General features: G+C 36.1%; 1 protein-coding gene and 1 non-coding gene across 3 annotated transcripts in view; both read right to left on the bottom strand.

Annotated features, from left to right (window-relative positions):
• The window catches only part of INTS2 (integrator complex subunit 2), a 29,631-nt gene that overhangs the window by 7,782 nt on the left and 1,731 nt on the right, over positions 1-20,118 (bottom strand). The window contains exons 4-19 of one of the 2 annotated variants that reach the window (XM_087826260.1): positions 18,760-18,862; positions 17,271-17,384; positions 14,727-14,857; positions 14,317-14,490; positions 12,638-12,864; positions 10,846-10,971; positions 9,667-9,738; positions 9,469-9,583; positions 7,848-7,904; positions 7,506-7,574; positions 6,199-6,333; positions 4,934-5,110; positions 4,029-4,137; positions 3,448-3,552; positions 2,370-2,534; positions 683-884 (exon numbers count right to left, since the gene is read on the bottom strand). In XM_087826260.1, coding sequence (XP_087682386.1) covers positions 683-884; positions 2,370-2,534; positions 3,448-3,552; positions 4,029-4,137; positions 4,934-5,110; positions 6,199-6,333; positions 7,506-7,574; positions 7,848-7,904; positions 9,469-9,583; positions 9,667-9,738; positions 10,846-10,971; positions 12,638-12,864; positions 14,317-14,490; positions 14,727-14,857; positions 17,271-17,384; positions 18,760-18,862 — 2,081 coding nt within the window. The remainder of the gene's footprint in view (positions 1-682; positions 885-2,369; positions 2,535-3,447; positions 3,553-4,028; positions 4,138-4,933; positions 5,111-6,198; positions 6,334-7,505; positions 7,575-7,847; positions 7,905-9,468; positions 9,584-9,666; positions 9,739-10,845; positions 10,972-12,637; positions 12,865-14,316; positions 14,491-14,726; positions 14,858-17,270; positions 17,385-18,759; positions 18,863-20,118) is intronic. The other variant, XM_087826261.1, reaches the window with a different exon arrangement.
• Positions 17,840-18,131, bottom strand: LOC148091291 (signal recognition particle RNA). The gene has a single exon (XR_015715982.1).

A 20,118-nucleotide genomic window follows, 5' to 3' on the forward strand; every position in this document is an offset into this window, starting at 1 on the left:
ATAATCATGGCATTTAAAATAAAAATTTGAGGCCGGGTAGCTGTTGGTTAGAGCACTGTCCCAATACACCAAAGTTGTGGGTTCAAACCCAGGTCAGGGCACATACAAGAATCAACCAATGAAGGCATAAGTAAGTGGAACAACAAATCAAGGTTTCTCTGCTCCCTCTCTCTCTTTCTTTCTCTCTGATACAGTCTATGTACCAGTAGAGACCCATTTGACAAAGACAAAATAATAAATTCAGTGTTCTCTTAATTTTACTGTACACTGAAATCACCTAGGGAATCATTAAAAAAAAAAAAAACAATGCTTGACTCCACCCACAGACATTCTGATTTCATTGGCATGGGTTACAACTTGTGGATCAGGAGTTAAGTTCTCTAGGTAATATTAATATTCAGCAAAATTTGGAGCCACTGCAGTGATAATCACAATGCTGATCTAAGTCACAATCAGCCACAAGTGAGTATATGTGAGGGCTCACTTTTAAAGAACTTTCTCGTTTCTGTTTCTGAAGATAAAGTTTATTCGTTTCCTTAAGTTATAACAACTCTTTAATTAACAGTCTTCAGAAAGGATTTTATTGTCAAACATTCAACAATTTTATAACATCTAAGTTTAGGTTATTGTATATAATCACTGCTATACACTTATCTATTTCCTGGAACAATACACAAATTACCTTCTAGGCATCACAGTGTTAAGAACCATCCATAGTTTATTGACTGTTTGAAGAATTCGCCGCGGAACCCCTGCATTCAACAGCTGGTTCATATTGGAGGTTAATACTTCCGCATATGGTATGAGTTCACTGGCAGAGAGCAGAGTCAAGTGTTCTAGAATCTGCATCACTTGTGTGTAACTTACTGGGACAGCTAAAAATGCTGAAAGGAAAACTTAGCAGTCAATCTAAATTCTAAACAGCTTACCAAATGGGAAGTAATATTACTGTATCACAGTGATTTTCAACCTTTTTCAGCTCATGCCACACATAACTACTAAAATTCTGTGGGACACCAAAAAATATATTTTTTGCCAATATGACAAAAAAAATAGATATAACTTTGATTCCTTCACACCCCACAGCTATTGTTATGTTGGCTGTTGTCATTTTTTTTGACACTCTAAGGGAAAAGAGGTCAATGCCTCTGACTAAACAGTCAGGTATTCCACGTTTTAAAAATTCTTGTGGCACACCAGTTGAAAATCGCTGCTCTACAGACTATAGGCCAAGCAAATCAAGAAAAAAGTAAAACTTTCAATCCTAGCCATAATACTGGCTATCTTTAAAATAGAGGCCTTAAGGAAAATTCATGGTAAGTGTAATTATTTCATAAAAAACAAAAAATATCTGATTTTTAAATTCACATTAGTGTCTCAAAGACAAATGTCATTTCCTTGGTGATTCAGACTGATTTTAAAAATTGACTGAAACATGAAAATATACCCTAGTATTGCTTTTGGTCATAGCATTCACTTGAAGGATTCCGACTTCTCGATACCTTCTTCTGGGTGGGCCCCTTTATAAGTTGTAGGCACCCAGCAGATTGCTGGTAGTAAAAAAAATAAAATAAAATGTCTTGAACTATGCTCTTCAGTAGAATAGTCACTAACCACATCTGGCTGTTGAGCACCTGAAATGTAGTTGCTTCAAAATATGATGCGCTCTAAGTATAAAATGCAAACCAGACGGCAAAGGCTTAGGATGGAAAACAGTTAAATCGCTTATTAATGGTTTTTTATATTGATTACATGATGAAATGATATTAGATATATTGCACTAAATAAAATAATTACTAAAATTAATTTTGCCTGTTTTTAACTTTTTTAATGTGGCTATAGAAAGTCTAAAATTGTAAGTGTGGCTCGCATCATATTTCTGTTTGATTCAATGCTGAACAGGAACAGCACCCATTCAAAACCAGTATACTGCTCTCTTCCATGGCACTTATTCCTAACTAGTTTAGGGCCTTCCTGAAACCACATGACCTGTTTAGTGATATAACTTAGGACCTACAAGGAAACAGATAGAGGCATGTCAGAAAGAAAGGGTTACAACTCAGACTCGCCCTGGCCAGGTGACTCAATTGGTTAGAGCTGTCGTCCCAACACACCAAGGTTTCGGGTTCCATCGCCAGGCAGGGCACATACAAGCATAAACCAATGAATGCATAAGTAAGTGGAACAACAAATCGATGTTTCTCTTCTCTCTCTCTACCCCTCCCTTCCTCTCTCTAAAATAAACTTTTTTAAAAACTGAAAGAAAAAACACACTCATAGTCAAAGAGAATTACTTAAAATATATTCACCAAAATATTGTTAACCCCAGGTACTACTAAAGGGGTAAAAGGATTATCAATTTACTATACCTTCTTGGAGTTGTTCAGGAGAGTGGTTTTTGGCATTGTTGGTCAGGAGCATTCGCCTTAACAGGGCATCAGTCCCCGTGATTTCCTCTTCGCAGATCCAGTCATCCACAATGCATAAATGTGGATAGTTAGTTGCAAGGAGACGGAGTAAAGCAGAATGCAACCCTTGAAAATTTATGAAAAGTCAATTGGATTCTTCATTCTTAAACACCAAAATCATCTCTCTCCTCTCTCCCTTCTCCCTTTCATTTTCAGCAAGCCAAAGGAATGTGCACTTCTTGTGCACACATAGTAAGTTTGAGAGCTTCTGTTCAGTAGTTCAGCTAGGGAACCTGCTTAAAGATCACCAAGTGATCTGATACACAGGACATTGGAAACTACTTCTTTTGTCAAAAGTTCTCAAGCTTTCTTCCACCCTATCCTAACAGAAAAGTCTCCCACCAGGAAAAGTTGTTTGACATAGCAGTAGTTCAAGAGTTGAGGGGAAAGGAAAGAAAAAGAGAGAACGGAATATCCACTTAAGGAGATGACGTACAGTTTGAAAAAGGCCTCACTCAGAAATTTTGATAGGCTTCTATCAAAGAACATGTCTTCTCTACCTAGTTGGCATCATTGCTATAGATGGGTAAAATTAAAGCTGCCCACTTCTGAATACCAAAAAGGCCTCAGGCACTTCATGTACATTTTCTCATTTCACCCTATCATTCCTACAAGGTAAGCAATACTGTCTCCATTCTACTGTAAGGAAACAGGCTAAAGACATTTACTAAGGTTCCCAAAGTCATACAGCTAAGTATGTTGGCCAACTGAAGCAGTACTGATGATTCCCACAGAGGATGCATTTGTCTTCCTTCGAGAAGGTTAAAAACAAACTGAGGGTTTCCAGAGGGGAGGCAAGTGGGGGACTGGGAGGAAAAGGGGGGTCAGGAAGTAAGATCAGTGATGGAAGTAATCAGGAGTTTCACTCTGGAATATTTTGAATTTTCAACATTGACCACCTGTTAAATTTATAACATTATAAACCAAAGAAAAAATTTAATAATGGGTGTTAGCAATAAAAAGCAAGGGAAATAAATACCTCCCAACTCCTGCTGCAGCCCTTGAGCCTGTCGAATAAGGAACTTGATAGGAATCTGGTCCATTAAAGAGGACGAGTATGATTTTGGTTTTCTCTGCATGGCAGCTGTCAGTCAACGGCAAGAAGCATGAGAGAAATAAAGCGTCAGAAACAACACAAATCTTAACCATCAACCCAAATGGGAGCACAATGTCCAATTACTTTTAATTCACTTTAATCTGAGAGTATAGCTCATAAAAGATGAAGAATCAAGCAAAAAAATGTTACAATTCTTTCAGGTTTAGCTCCTACTTTATATCTAGTTACTAAGATCACTAAAATTGTTAAAATACAGGCAATTGTTATCTATTAAATTAGCCTGCTACAAGGAGGACTGAGCCTGAAAGGGGTAGTTAGGTGCCCACACATACATGTATTCATGGATCAGAGTACATGGTGCCTACACTGCAAAGGCTACAGAACAAAGCTGAAGCTTGTTAGAACATTTGACCTGACTTTCTCACATAACAGCCTGGGAAGTAACAAAATATAAGCAAAGAAAATGAAGTATCACTGGAAACACTCCGCCATGCACAGCTTACCTAGAGTCTTTGTGTTTGCTAGGAGAGCTTCCTCATACGACAGTATGTAGTAAAGCACCAAAAGCTGCGCTGTGATGCTAAAACGCTGATTGAGGCGGAGGTTGTCACTCTGAAGGTAACAGAGATGCTTTAAAATAATGTTAAATTTCATGGGTGCTTTTCTGATAGCAAAAGTATTCAAAATAGACTATTCAGTATTGCTGCTCCCAAGCTCAGATACAACGGGAAAAACATTGCTGTGTTTGCATTACTCAGAGACAACTTGAAGTTTAAATTAAATTTTAGATGGCATGGGAGATGAAAGGCAACATGCTTTAACAGTCTTTCAAATAGGAAAAAAAGAAAAGATTTCAGCTGTTACTCAACAGAAATCCCATCAGGCTGCATTTGAAAAAGGCTTACAGGAGTCTCAAATATTATTGGAAATTACCATAAAGAAGATAACTCCTAAAAAAGATATATTACACATTAATATATATTTGTAAAGCATGCAACTATTCCTCCTTCTAAAAAAATAGAGAAAATATTTTTTTCAATTTCTTGATAAATAAATCTAGTTATATCTTAGACTCAGAGGAAGCTAAACAAACCTGTGTCAGAAGGTGTTTAAATGTCACCTGGTCCTTTGATAAACACACAATCCCCAGGGTATTCCTAAGACTTTAAAGTGAAGCTTTTAAAAGAATTTCTCAAAAAATGCCTCTTCAACAAACTACTTGGAACTAATATCATTCTTTATATTTTTATAAGTAATCTAAAGAAATTTAATCCCATTTTAAATTCAGAATCACCTAGAAGTCCTCTAATAACCAGAAGAAAAAAAAGGAAAGAAAGAAGACAAAAGAGTAAACTAAAAGAAAATAAGCTAATCAATGTAAAAAAAAAACACAAAATCACTATTTTACCCCAATGACTCCTTGGAAAATATCGAGTATCTCCTGTTCTGTGACTGGCTGATTTGTGGCTTCTGGGTTAGATTTAGATGCAGGAGTAAGTACAGAATTTATGTACACGTCAATCAGAGGAAGTAACTGAGGATGGAGTGGAGTGGAGGTTTCACACAGCTGTCTATAAATCCAGTCCTAGAAAAAGGTTATAGGCACTAAATCAATTATGGCAATAAGAAAAAGCAAGTGAAATTTTAAAAGCACATACAATTTTACATGATTTATGAATCAGTGAAACTCACTATTAACTTGTAGCAGTTAGAAATATATTCTCTGATTTCACAGGCTTTCATTTAAAACTGAGAACTACTTTTATATCCTAATTGAGAATATTGTCCAGTGGAAGAGAAATCTAAAATGATGGGTTTGGGTTTTGAGTTTGAACTTTGGGTTTTTAATCTATTTTTAAGTAGTGGGGGGAAACTGTAGTCCCTGCTACATCTGCATGTAGGGCACCATATGTGTGGTTGTAGACCCCACAGCAGAGAGAAACTGAGGAAGAGGAACGAATCCTCAGATGGAGTAAGAAAGTGGCTCTGACGGCACTTATGGATGACTATTCCTTAACTGCCTGCAGAGATTGAGGGCATGTAGAAATGCTGGGTGTGCATCTGGACTCTTACCTATTTCACTTGCTACATATATAAAGTAGAAGACACCATCCAGCTAGAAAACAACTTCACTAAATCATAAAAACAAGGATAATTAAAGTGATATATCACTGCATATATTGTTCATTGCTCTTTATAAATAAGTCTCTAGAAAAGGTTCAAACAGATTTCTTCACCCCTGGGATGCAGCCTTTTCTTTAGAGGGCCTTTGAACTGTTTGATATAGCCAACTATGACAAATTGAAAACATCAAAATATGTGCAAGTTAGGTATTGAGTATCCTTGTGACAAATGCACAAATGCTGGTTATGTACTAGCATCTTTCTCAGCTTGGTGGCAAAACCAAACGATAGGAAATGGCAATTTCTTACTGAGGCTTTCATTACTGAGAATATAAATGAATTAGTAACACTATACATTTTGTAAATAACTAATAGTTATATTATTTTTAAAATCTAAAATTAAGTTCCTAATTACTATAACTATATAAATGACTAGTAAATAGAAATATTTCACACACAAAACCCACAGCAAAGGCCTACAAACTGAACTAAGGCTGGGGAAAAAGCATTAACTGAGGGTGTAGCTTGAAATATAAATGTAAGGTCATACTTTAATCGACACTTTGTGCTTGGTAAAGGAACGACTCCTGAGAAGCTGGTAAATACAATGAATAGGCAAAAATCCAGTAATGTTGGCACTCAGGTTGCTGGTTACAGGGACCCGAACTGCATGCGCTGTGACAACCTAAAAGGGAAAAAAAGTATTAATACACATGATAGAACTAAATACAAAGTTTTTCTGAAAGAGGACGGATTAGCAGGTAGACTGGTCATACTTAATACAAGTGTAGGCCTTAGAAATGAATGATAGAAACCAATTATTACATGATCTGATTACGTTTGAATGACGAGGTAGTATACGCTTAGGGGTCTGTAAAGTTCTCCAATGTTTTTAACCTCAGACATAGATATGCTGTTTTTAAACATAGATATGTTGATGGTAGTATAGTAAGTTGAAAAATATAAAATTTGGAATCATATGATCTGTGCTCAATGCCTTTGGATAAGTCATTTTATCTCTGGGTCTAGTTTCATATGTACAAAAGGGGACAATGACTTCCCTACCTCAAAAGGTTTTTGTGAGGTGAAAACAGTTTTTGAAAAACATGTGAATTACAGAGCAGCGCATCAACAGAAACGGAATTTTTATGGTTATTCTCACTGCATCATGCGCGGACCTCCAGCTGCCTTTCAAAGGCCCTCCCCACAGCTGTCCTCCTGCGATTTGAAAGTACCCACGGAGTCTCCTGGGACGGGGCCGGGGCGGGGCGGGGGCCCGGCGCAGTGAGAAGCCGCCCTGAAAGCCGCAGTGACGAGGCGCCCATGAGCGCCTTCGAGTGTTTCGCTGTCTCAGGCATGTATTTTATAGTCTCAGGCCTGACTTGCGGGAACGAGTGAACAGAGGTTGGATTTCAGGCTCCTCCGCTGAAGGACTAAAGCGCGGCGGGAGCAGCCCGGGGAGGAGGCGCGGGCGCCAGGACACGCACGCACCGCGCGAGGGCAGGAGGCTGCGGCTTACGCTGCGCTCCGGGGGAGCTGGCCCTGCAGCCCAAGGTTTCAAGAGGCCCCTTAGTTTTCTCCTGGCAAATCCAAACGATACTACACCCTGTCTGCTCAAAGTCCCCAAAATATGTAAATTTAAAACATGCTTTTGTATGTAGTAAACAGCTTTTAAAAGTAAATTTTAAATGGGATTATTTTTTACAAATGTTGCAAAGATTAAATAAATCATCATTGGAAACTAAAAAAAGAATAGAAAAATAACCTTATTATTCTCTTAAACTGAGATATTCAAGTTTCCCCCAAAGAATGTTACAAGACAGTTAAAGAAGGAGCTAAGAATAAAGTGAAAAGTACCTGTTCAGTAAAGATTTCCTGTGTGAAGATAGTCTTCATCCTGCTCAAGGAGCTTGGCTTAATTACAATCTAAAACAACCAAAAAAATTCCAACAGGATATAAAAATATATGAACACAACTTTTTCTAGTAAATTTATTATCTAAAATGACTGTGATAATATATATATAATATTAATGTTCAAATACTCTGTTTCAGAAGTGGCTTCTCAGACCCAACACTAAAGTGCGTTTTTCTTCAGAAAATGAACCAACATATAAAAGTACTTAATAAATACTATTACTGACATTTCAAGTCAGTGGGAAAAGTGGATTATTCAATAAAAGAGAGGTGGGACAGCTACCTTTCTGGGGAATACATGTAGTAAGTCCTCACTTAATGTTGTTGATAGGTTCTGCAACTTTAAGAGAAATGACATAAAGGGGTGGGCAAAAGTAGGTTTACAAAGAAGACAAAAAATACAATAATTAATTAATTAATGATAATGCAAGAATAAACTCTGTGTCTCATGTACTCACAACTGTAAACCTGCTTTTACCAACCACTGTAAAATTAAACCAATTTGACCATGGGCTAATTGACAGTAACAAGAGGTTCCTACAGCATCTCATCAATGTTATAACAAAATGACATTGAACAATCTGACATTATTGGACCTGCTACATATTTGTACACACACACACACACACACACACACACACACACACACACTAATATCCATGTGGCAAAAACAACTGGGAAAAATCAATTGAAACATAATGTACTTCTCCACTTTTGAAGATACTAAGGATTATAAAATACATCACTGATTTAATAGTAGCTTTTTAAGAAAAAAAGGGGGGGAACACGACCACATTCACATTACACATCAATTGTAAAATGAATCATCCCAATTCAATACTGGGTAAAATATGTCTTGAAATTGATGAAATATGATATATAAGGCATAATGGCATAGCATTTATATATAAAGAGCCCTTTTGAATCAGTAAAATAAAAAACAAATCATAAAAATCCCTAGAGAAAAATTGATACATTGATAAGTCTTTCACAAAACAAACAAACCAGCCAAAACACATAAATTTTTAAATTACCAAAAAAAACCCACTGTAAACTATAAAAATAAGGACAATAATAAAAACCAAAGTTTCACTAGTAATCAAAGAAATGCAAAATAAGTGAGACTATTTTTTATCAATCAAATTTCGGTAATGCCAGTGATGGTGAGAGTACAGGAAAACAGGCAATCTCACTCACTAATGAAAACAGTGAGATTGTTACAATCTTTCCAGAAGATAATCTGGCAATACTCGAGTATTCATAACACCTTAACATCATCATACTCTCTTAGTAACTGCCTCCAAAAAACTTTATCCTAAGGAAATATTCCAAAAAGCATTTGAAGATATACATGTGTGAGTACCTGTGTATATATTTACATAAATAAGGTTTTTATCTAAGCATTTTTCCAAAATCGGAAAATTTACATGGCAAATAAGAAAAGATCCATTAGGAAAGTCATGATTGGTCCACACGGTGGACTACTATAGGGCCACTGAAATTTGAACTGTATTAGAATATCTGATATGAGGAAATGCTCATGATGTATTGCTAAGTTCTTTAAAATGACCAATCTATATGTCAATTTAAAGAAAGAACAGACACCAGAATGTTAACAATAGTATATTGTTAACATTCTGGTAAATAGTATATAACAATAGTATCTCTGAACAATGGAATTCTATCTTTCCCTTCTCTTCTGTGCTTTCTGAGCTTTCTACATTGAACATCAATTATTCTGGTAAATAAATGCTTTTGTAATGTAATTTTTCCTAAGCGCTCCTGATAAAATTTCAATCTATTAAACTAAAATTACTTCAAAATCAAAATCTATTTATTTTACACTACAAGAAAATGCCCAGCTTAGAAACACCTTATTTAGAAAGAAGATAAAAGACAATTACCTTCATCCCCAAAGTGGAACAGACCAAGTCAATGATAGCACTAAGTTGGTTGCTATGAAAGTACATAGCGACCAATAATAACATCTCCCCAAAAGAAGCAGAGACACCTGAAGTACTGTTGAAACAGAAAACAAAATATGAATTTCCAAACAGATGATAAGAAAAACTTACTCAGCTAACTGAAACAAAGTCTCTTACCTCTCAAAATAAGCTTCTTCTTTTATCATCCAACTTAGCCACACTACCATCAGCTGCTCCTGTTCAGGTGTACTATATAAAACATACCAGAATGTCACTAGTTTAACTCAGATATAATAGCATAAGAATTAAGAAAGCACTCTGAAATTATTTTTGGTAGAAATTATTTTTTCCTTCCCTATTTTGAAATATTAATTCAAATTAATAGTGTATTGAATTGGCCATTGCCAATGAGGTAGGAAGAAGTTGTAGAGATGAAGGATGAGGGCCTGTGCTTTTTTTCAAGATTGTAAAGAGTCAAAATCTCTCAAAAGTCTTAGTTACTGCATTTGCAAGTTAGAAAGACAGTACTGTGCTAAGTGAACTAGACAGACAGACAAAGACAAATACCATGTGATTCCACTTACACGTGGAATCTAATAAACAAAATAAATGAACAAGCAAGACAGAAACAGACTCACAGAGCAGAGAACAAACTGATGGTTGCCAGATGGGGGGTAGACTGGGGGACTGGGTAAAAAAAAGGTGAATGGCCCAGCCGGCGTGACTCAGTGGTTGAGCATTGACCTATGAACCAGGAGGTCACGGTTCGATTCCCGGTCAGGGCACATGCCCAGGTTCGGGCTCAGTCCCCAGTTGGGGGGGCATGCAGGAGGCAGCCAATTGATGATTCTCTCTCATCATTGATGTTTTTCTCTCTCCCTTCCTTTCTGAAATCAATAAAAACATTAAAAAAAAAAAAAAAAGGTGCGCAGCCGGGCGTGGATCAGGGGTTGAGCATCGACCTAGGATCCAGGCGATCGGGGTTCGATTCCTGGTCAGGGCACATACCCAGGTTGTGGGCTCGATCAGTGACTCTCTCATCATTGATGTTTCTAGCTCTCTCTCTCCCTCTCCTTTCCTCTCTGTAATTAGCAATTACAAAACAGTTTTGGGATTGTAAAGTACAGCTTAGGAAATATAGTCAGTAATATTGTAATAACTATGCATGCTGTCAGGTGGGTGCAAGACTTATTGGGGGGATCACTTTGTAAGTTATAAAAATGTCTAAGCGCTATGCAGTACACCTGAAATTAATACAATATTGAATGTCAGCTGTAACTGAAATTTTTTTAAATTAAAAAATAAATAAACAAAAGCAGACCTTGAGAAAATAGAGCAATTTATATATTAAGGTACCTGACAAGTGTAGAAAAGGCCAGCAGCATACAAAAGGAAAGTGAAACAAAGCGAACCCCAGCCGGGGTAGCAGGAGGACGGCTTGTCATCAGCTGCAGCAATTGTTCCCCTTCTTCCTCAGTGGGTCTAAAAAGGGAATACATGATTACGCTTTACTTTTTTTAGTTGAGGAAGAGAGAAAGAAAAAGGGACTTCCCAACAGTTTAACCATTCAGATACAAATTTTAAGCTTTGTAATACCACCTCACTATTTATAAAATCTTTAACATCTTAGGTTGTCTAAAGCAAAACTGTTGAGTTTACAACCAGTGTTCTTCCTCAGACAAAAACACAGCAGTGCTTACTGGGCACGACAGTGTAGAAGCATAAAAATAACCACATAAGCTGAAACTATGCATGGCAATCTTAATAATCAATGGGGAAATTTCACCTGTTCCATGACCTTTAAATTTTTTTGTCAAAACATTAAAAACTGTCAGTTATAATGCATAAGGAAATAAAAAAAAATAGTAAAACTAATATTTATATAGCACTCTACAACTGAAAATATTAGACTCACTGGGAAATAAAGTGTTTTCTTCATAAAAAAATAGAACTATCAATAGTAGTTTTAACAGCCTTTGCCTTCTTCTCATTGTACAACTTAAAACACAGAGTGAATGTCTTTTCTAATCCTTCATGAACTGCCACACCCCCTTCTAAGTCTGATTCAGCTTCTAACACTTTATCCCAACTTTCAATTACGAAGTGTCCAAGAGTTCCTTTCATGTGAAGATTTCTACCTGCATCAACTCCTCTGAAACGTCGTCATCTCCTTTTTGTCACAATGACTTTACTCATTTATGTTGACAAGTTCACTGGCTGCACATCTAGGGTCTCTCAAATGGCAGTGTGTTAACATTCTCACAAGTCACTTATCATCTATTTACATTTGGTTCAAATGTCTCCCAGCATTACTACTTTTTGTTTCTTTGCTTCACTCTCATCTTTATTGGCTACTTCCCTCTTTCAGTTATCTATTTTTATCACTGAGAGACAAGGAGACAATACAACCACCCACTCTGCTGTCTATTCATAAACCAAGTAATCGATGTGCGGTGACCAATTGCTGACAGACTTAAAAAAGAAATGATGCAGTTGGCCACTGATCATGATGTGCATGTTATTTACAGTAATCTGTGGCTTAAAGAGCTCTCGGCAAAGCTGGTACTTTACACAATTATGTGGTTAATGTATCAGGGTAACTGATACATTAGATGTTGAAGGAGCGGTAATATTTAACTCAGCAGCGGTAAGTGCAATTCATATGTATCAAAGACGTGCAAAGTGAGGACTGTGTGAGACAGGTGAGGACATTATTTGAAAGGATACAGTGCACTAACTAAATGATAAACCTTGTGCTTAATAATCACATCATATCAATTTATGATCTCAGCTGTAACAGGAAACACAGGAGATATTTACTTCAACTGGCTGCATGGGCTACATAAAGAATCACTCACAGATCATTCATTATACTCATGTCAAGCTGTGGTGAAGTCATAGGTTTCTTAAACTGCTTTGGCTCATCCCATATTTACATAATTATATTTACAATCAGACCAAAATAGATAGATACAGCCCAGCTAAGGATGTTTTGCCATAGGTCTTCATTGTTGATATAGGCCAGCCCACTAAATAAGCCCAACAGAAAACCCAAATCCTCAGAATAAAAGGCCTTTGACTCACTTCCTTGGGATTAGAAACAAGAAAGTAAAATGATAAAAAGGTAAAATATCAAATTATTGAATACTTGAGTCCAGCGATGCCCATCAAAGCACAGTACAGACGTAAGAGTGCGCTGGCTTTCACAACATGCTCTTCTTTCAGCCCCGAATACACAGACACATTGGGCTCCATCTCCACATCAGCTTCTGCCACAATGCGGGTGCTTCTTACTGTGGGAAGGATGCCCATCAGCTCCAGAAGAAGCTGCCTTCTCATCTGCCAAAGGACAGAGCTACTGGTCTCTCTTTTTCTCTATAAGAAATATGAACCACAAAAAGAAGAAAGCATGGAGCAAGTAGTAAGTCAAAAGGAAGCTCAAACCAAGCTCCCCAGGTAACACCTGAAATTGACCCATTTAAGGAGGCTGTCATAACTGCAGAATCTCATTTTAACCAATCGAGCACACTCAAAACTCACTGGCTCATTTCAAGAATACTCTACTTACCCTAATTTGGATTGGTTATATAGAAAACATTAAATTAATTACAATTTGAGCTGTAAAAATATATAAATGGTACTTTTAGAGTCATGTGTGCTATAGTACAAAGTGCTCATATTTTGGAGACACAAGATCTTGAATTGAAACAATAGCTCTGCTATTAATTAAGTACTTTTAGGTACATTAGTTAACCTCTCTGAACCCCAATTTCCTTGATGACAAGGAAATAAATATTTTATTAACAATATTTAACTCCCAGGGCTGTTCTAAGTTAGGAGTTTGTAAGTCTATCACCTCCACAGTTTTTCAGGCAGGGATAATGTCTTAGTCATCTCTCACTCAGCAGTCCTATCACTGTGCCTGACATACAGCAAGCACTTAATATCTGTGAAACAGATGAATGAATGAACAAACAAATAATACACATGAAAGCACTTCTAAACTATAATGGACTAGGCAAATGTTAGTTATTATTTTTAGAGTGTTTCCAAGTAAAATATGATAAACCTGCTTTAATAATAACATTAAGTTCAAATAAGGAAAATTTATTGCACTCAAAGGACAATTACATAGAAGATGATCATACCAGGTGCTTAGCATGGTGCCCAACCAGTAGAAGGTACACAATAAATATTAACTTCCTTTTAAAAAGCAAAGCTTAAAATTAGTTCTCAAATGGGCCTGAAATAAAGCAGAACTTGGATACAAATCTTATTTAATGACCTAATGCAGCAGTTCTTACGAGTCTTACCTAGGACCCTGGAGATTCTCAAATGCTTTCAGGGAAACCAGAAGGTCAAAACTATGTCCTTAATAATGCTAAGACATTATCGGCCTTTTTTACTATTATTTTCTCACAAGGGTACAGAGCAGTTTTCCAAAGGCTTTATTAAGCCAGACATTAAAGAGATTTGCAAAAACGTAAAACACTGTCACTGTTATTAAGTTTTTTCTTATTTTAGAAAATACGGCTATTTTTCATTCAAAATGTGTTATGTTCACACTTAACAGGATTGCTATTTTTTAAAAATAAATTATTTCAACTATTTCGATTTTCATTTCTCATCTGATAAATATCAATAGATAAAAGCACATAAACAAAAGCTCTTTGGTTTTCTCAATGATTTTTTTAAATGTTAGAAGGGTTCCTGAGGCTAAGAAGTTTGAGAACCACTGGTCTATAATCATTCTAACAGTGTTTCTTCCTCCTTTACTAATTGCCAAAATATCCTGGTCCTTAACCTACACAGATATTTATCCCTCACCTGCTGTCCATTTCGGATAAAAGTTCCAAACCAAGTCCGGACTTTGGCATTTGTTCCAAGAAGCAAACCACTGACAAAGCAAACCAAGTCAGTCACTCCATCCTCACTGACTTCATTTTTTGTATGATCCAATGTCAAAGCTACTCCAAGGCCTGGCAGGTGACATTCTTCCACCTAACACAGCAAAGAACACAAACTGAACTCATATCATAAGGAAAAGGGCCAGGTGCTTCAGAATCTAAAGCCTCTAAAGGTTAGAAGAAAATGTATCACAAAACATAAAAACCCAGAGAGGAAGGTAATACATCCAATATGTAACTATAATTTCCTACAAGGTCCTAAAAACATCTTGAGAAAAGTTCCTGGTCCTAATATAAAGCCTTTTGTCTCAGAAAAATAAGGCCTCTTACCACCATGCCGCGGACCTTGAGGGCCTGAGAAGGGTTCATCTTACACAAGCAGCGCAGGGCGTCGGTCCTGCGCCTCCCTCCAAGGCTTTCTTCATCCTGCCGCTCCCCATTTTTGATCAGGCCCCTGCAAACTGAACCGTGAGTGGCCTCTATTACTTTAAGCTTTGTAAGTAAGAATTTAGAAAAAACTTTTTCAGCATTGAGTATCAATCGTTTATGCAGATTAGACACTACAGGAGAAAAGAATTAGGAAACTTGAAAGCACAGCAAAAAAAAACTGGGAAAAATAAAGCAAAGAGTGAAAAGAGACTTAAAAAATGCACATTGACCTGTGGGACAGTATCAAGTACTCAAACATACTTATAATTAGAGTCCCCAAAAGAGAAAGGGAATGAAAGACAAAAATATATTTTTCCAAATGTGATGAAAACTATAAACCCAGAAACTCAATAAACTCCAAGCAGAATAAACACAAAGAAGTCATACCCAGACACATCATAATCAAATTTCTGAAAAGCAGTGATAAAGAGGAAATCTTAAAAGTAGCCAGAAGAATTTAAAAAATAGATAAAAGTAGTCAGAGGCAAAAAGAAACATCATGTACAGAGAAACAGAGATAAAAATCACCAGAGGATAGAATGGCATCTTGAAAGAGCTAAAAGAAAATGCCAGCCTGAAATTTTATACTCAATGAAAATATCATTCAAAAATGAAGGCAAAATTAAGAGTGGTTTTGTGTTTGTTTGTTTGTTTTTCAGATATAAAAAACCCTGGGGAAATTTGTTATGAGCAAACCTGAACTATAAAACATGTTTTTAAAAAAGTTCTTCGGACTAAAGGGAAATTGTACCAGAAGGAAACGTGGAGCTACACAAAGGAACAAATAGTACCAAAAAATGGTAAATGTGGATAAAGAAAAAGGCTTTTTTCCCTTGTGTTTTTAAAGAGTTTAAAATATAAGTAATTGTTTAAAGGAAAAGTAGTAAAACTGTACTCTGAGGTTTGTAACACATGTAGAAGTAAAATCTATGACAACAGCACAAAGGACAGGAGGGATAAATAGCTGTATATTACGTTATATGTGAAAAGGTGTAAAATCATTTGAAAGTAGACTGCCAGAAGCTAAAGATGAGTACTGTAAACTCTATGAACATAAAAAAATAAATAAATGCAAAGGAAAAAATGAAACAAGGAAGTATAGCTAATAAAATAGCAGTGAGATAAAATGCAGTTGTAAAAAATTTCAATCCAAAGGGAAACATGGAAAAGGTAATAAATAGAAAACAAACAGCAAGATGACAGACTTAAATCTAACCACCACAATGATTACATTAAATAGTCTATGTAAATAATCTAAATATGCCAATTAAAAAGGAAGAAACTGGCACTGAATATCTTTTTAAAAGACACATCTGTCTATAAAAAAACCCTTATACAGGAAATCCACCTTAACTATAAAGACACAGACAGATTAAAATATATACATATATATTTATATTTATACCATACAAATATTAATTGAAAGAAAGCTGATATAGCTGTATTAATATCAGGTAAATTAGACTTTAAAAGGACTATTACCAGGGACAGTGGACATTTCATAAAGAAAAAGAAAAAAGCTCAATTCATGAAAAAGATGTAACAATCTTAAATGTACATGGACCCATTAACAGCTTCAAAATACATGAAGTAAACACTGATAAACTGGAAGGAGAAATCCACAAATCAACAATTAGGCCTGGAGACACCAACACCCTTCTCAGTAACTATTAGAACAGGCAAACAGAAAGTCAGCAAGGACACAGCTTCCAAAGGGCTTTTACGTATTGTGTGATATTCAGTAAGTGTCTTAGAAACGTAAGAGAAATATTATTAATACTTCCATTTTACAGATGAGAAGTTAAGTATCTTGATGGAAATCACATAAAGAATAAGTGATGAAGCCAGAAATTATGACCCCCAGGTATAGTGATTTTTTTCTCCTTGGCTCCCAATTTGCAAATTACCTTGCTCAATAAATGTTTTTATTTTTATATCACTCACACCCAAACAATAATCTTCAATAACTAGTATTTTGAAATAGACGTGAAAATTTCACTTGATTTTCCTCAATTTTCACCCTATACTTTTCTGCAAACTGATAGCAATAAAGTAAAAAACAAAGGCCTGATTGCTGGTATTTCTGATTACATATACCTGGCCCTGACTGCTCTCTGGCTATTTCATAGATATATATGTCTTCTCTCCCCTTAGCTTCCTGAGCGCATGGATTTTATCTTCTAGTTCTTTGGTATTGTTTATCATCCCATTATAGCACTGGTGACTAATGGCAAAAAAAAATTTTGCTACATACTCACTGTATTTAAATTGTTAATTGCAAAACAATTTTGAAATCTCTAAACTTAATATTTCTACAATTAGTACTCACTAAACTTTCAAGGACAGAAGTATCAAAACACCATAAATATTTCTTCTCAGCTCAAAAATAGGTCCTTACCTGCCCAACTAAATCTCCTCTGTATCCCATTTTAAAATTATATTTACCTTCATTGAAACTGTCAGGAACATTGGCCACCAACAGACACAAGAACCAGGCACCATTCCTAACATGCAGCAAGGCTTCAGCTACATCAACTATAGGAAGCAGGGAAGGGAGCTCTATGAGAAAACAAAGGCAAAGTTACTACTAAAGAATGGACATTTCCTTGTATTTACAGTAAATGTCTTCTGACATTTCACTGATGTCATTTAAAAGCAATGAAATTAAGGCATTTCCTTTTCATAGCCTAGAGCTGAATTGTCCAGTAGGACAAACACCAACTTTAAGTGATTATTTAAATTAAATTAAAAATAGCTCAGTTCCGCAGTCACATTAGCCACATTTCAAGTAACCCATAACCACATGTGATAGTGGCTACTGTGTTAGCACAACATAGAACACCGCCACTGCTGCAGTGCTGGTCAAAGAGTTGTTTTCATTAAAATCTTCTTTGCCTTTTTATGTCATCTTTTTCTAACAGTAGTATGTACAGTACCCCTCTGGTGAAGTCTGGTGGTCCACTGTGTGCATAAATAATGCCGGGGAAATAACAATTTTTTTAAATAAAATCCTGAAAAAGGAAGGACACCTTGTATGCCCAGGTGGCACTTCTGGCATTGCTTGCAGGTGCAGTCCCACCACCGCCCAGCACAGGGAGTTTGACGTGCTCCGTGTTCAGCCTAGGCAGGGTCCCCTGCTCCTTAGACAATCTGGAATCCCCAGACTCCTTCTGGAGCCCCATGCTGGTGCCAGGTCCAGTGTGGACAACCACTCTACACAGAGCCATAGTTCCAAAGTCCCAGAGGCCCATGATCCGCTGGCCTCAGCCTCCTTGGGAGCTGGGATTACAGGTGCAGTCACCATGCCCTTCCATTCTCTATCTTTAAGTCTGATCATGCATACCTATTAAAAAACCAGCTCTAATCCCATCACTCCAAGTTAATAATCTGAAATATTTTATTTTAATCCCCCCATGGGTATTGTTTTAACTTTTAACAAAACTGGGATTATATTCTACGCACCATTTTGCCCTCTGCTTTTTTTCAGTTTAACATATTGTAAACATTTTCCAAAATCATTAAATTTCTTCAAATACATTATTTTAATAGCTGTATAACATTTCATACTGTGGAATATAATTTACTTACTTGCCCTACTATTTGTCTTTTTTTTTTTAATTCTCACCCAAGGATATGTTTTTATTGATTTTAGAGAGAGGAGGGGAGAGGGAGAGAGACAGAACATCAATCATGAGAGAGTCATTGGTCGCCTGCCTCCTACATGCCCCCAACTGGGGATTGAGCCGCAACCTGGGCATGTGCCCTGACCAGGAATCGAACTGCGATTTCCTGATTCATAGGTTGGTGTTCAACTTCTGAGCCATGCCACTGGGCTTGACTTAACTTTTTAAGGTACTTTCCAGGTTTAGAAGTTATACAGTATCATTTAACAAAAAACTATATCCGAAATGTATCTTAGCATGCTTTACAGTACCTGCTTGTAAAATACAAAGTACATCTGCAGCTTCCTCCAAATAGACTGGACTCTCAAATAGCTCAGATGACTTGAAAAAAAATTCTCCACCGGAATCAGATACCTTAAATAAAAATTTTTTAAAAAGATAAACTGTATTAATTTTAGGTAATTAATTAAATCTCATATTATTTTTGTAATTATTTGTTCAGCTTACACACCATGTCTCTTAATATACCATTAATATCCTGCACCAGAATATGCAGTTTTCCATAAATTTGAACCAATTTAACCAATTAGCAGTCACATTAATTATTCAGACATGGCAGTATGCATCTCTATAATTCATGTCTATATAAATATTTGGAGACATCTCAAATTAAAGAAAAGACAAACCAAAAAAATGAACTGGAAATGCTACCTACACAAGGTGTAGCTAAAAAAGCAAAAAAACTGTAAACTTAAACAGTATAACAAATAAAAATTCATTTTCAATTCCAAATGAACTGTGAGAAAGACAAAGAATAAAAATTTAGGTAAGCAAAAGTGCCTACTAACTTTTTAGAAAATTTCCTACAATAGTCTCATTTCCACATTTCCCATATGCTAAAAAGTGCTGAACTACAAAATTAGAAGCCTCCAATAAGAGAAAGGTCACTTATTTAACTGGAGCCATCAGGTGAGGTATTGAGGTAAAGATGTAGGAAAAATATTGGTCGAAATTAAAGACTTTCAGTATAGTAGAAAAGAGTAGAATAAAAAGAAACTTTTTTTTAAAGATTTGTAACATATCTTAAAAACTATCTAAAACTGATGAGCCCTCCACCTCTTACCAAGTATTTTCTTTGGAAACAGAATTTAAGTTTTTTCTCCACAATTTATAAAGCTAAACTTTATTTATTATAAATTAACTGACCTTGAAATTCTAACAATAACTCTTCCTCCAAAACTCTGGGCCTTATCTTATTAAGTCATCTTAATACGAAGATCCAATTTAGTTCTTTGTATGATAGACCCCTGACATTCACAAACTTAAAATTCCGAGTTTCAATTAATCATAATTACCCAAAGGTCCATAACCTAAAATAATCTACCATTTTGCTGACATGAGAAGCTGAACAGCCTTCATTCCAGTACAGAAGCAATTCAGTCACCTAGTGAGTGAGGCTAGCCAATGGCCCTACATCCAATTCAGCTCTGACATTCCCTACTCGCTGTTATATAAGAGGTAATTAATACTCAGTGTCTGAGGGAACTGTGCACATTTTTCAGTTATACGTCACAACATTTTATGGGGGAAATCGTATCCTATAAAAGTATTATCAAATTGGGTAACCTTATCTATCAAGAAGCCACTGTATGAACTCCACACAGAAAAAA

Source organism: Miniopterus natalensis, chromosome 17, assembly GCF_054644295.1.
Source record: "Miniopterus natalensis isolate mMinNat1 chromosome 17, mMinNat1.hap1, whole genome shotgun sequence".
Lineage (NCBI taxonomy): Eukaryota > Metazoa > Chordata > Mammalia > Chiroptera > Miniopteridae > Miniopterus > Miniopterus natalensis.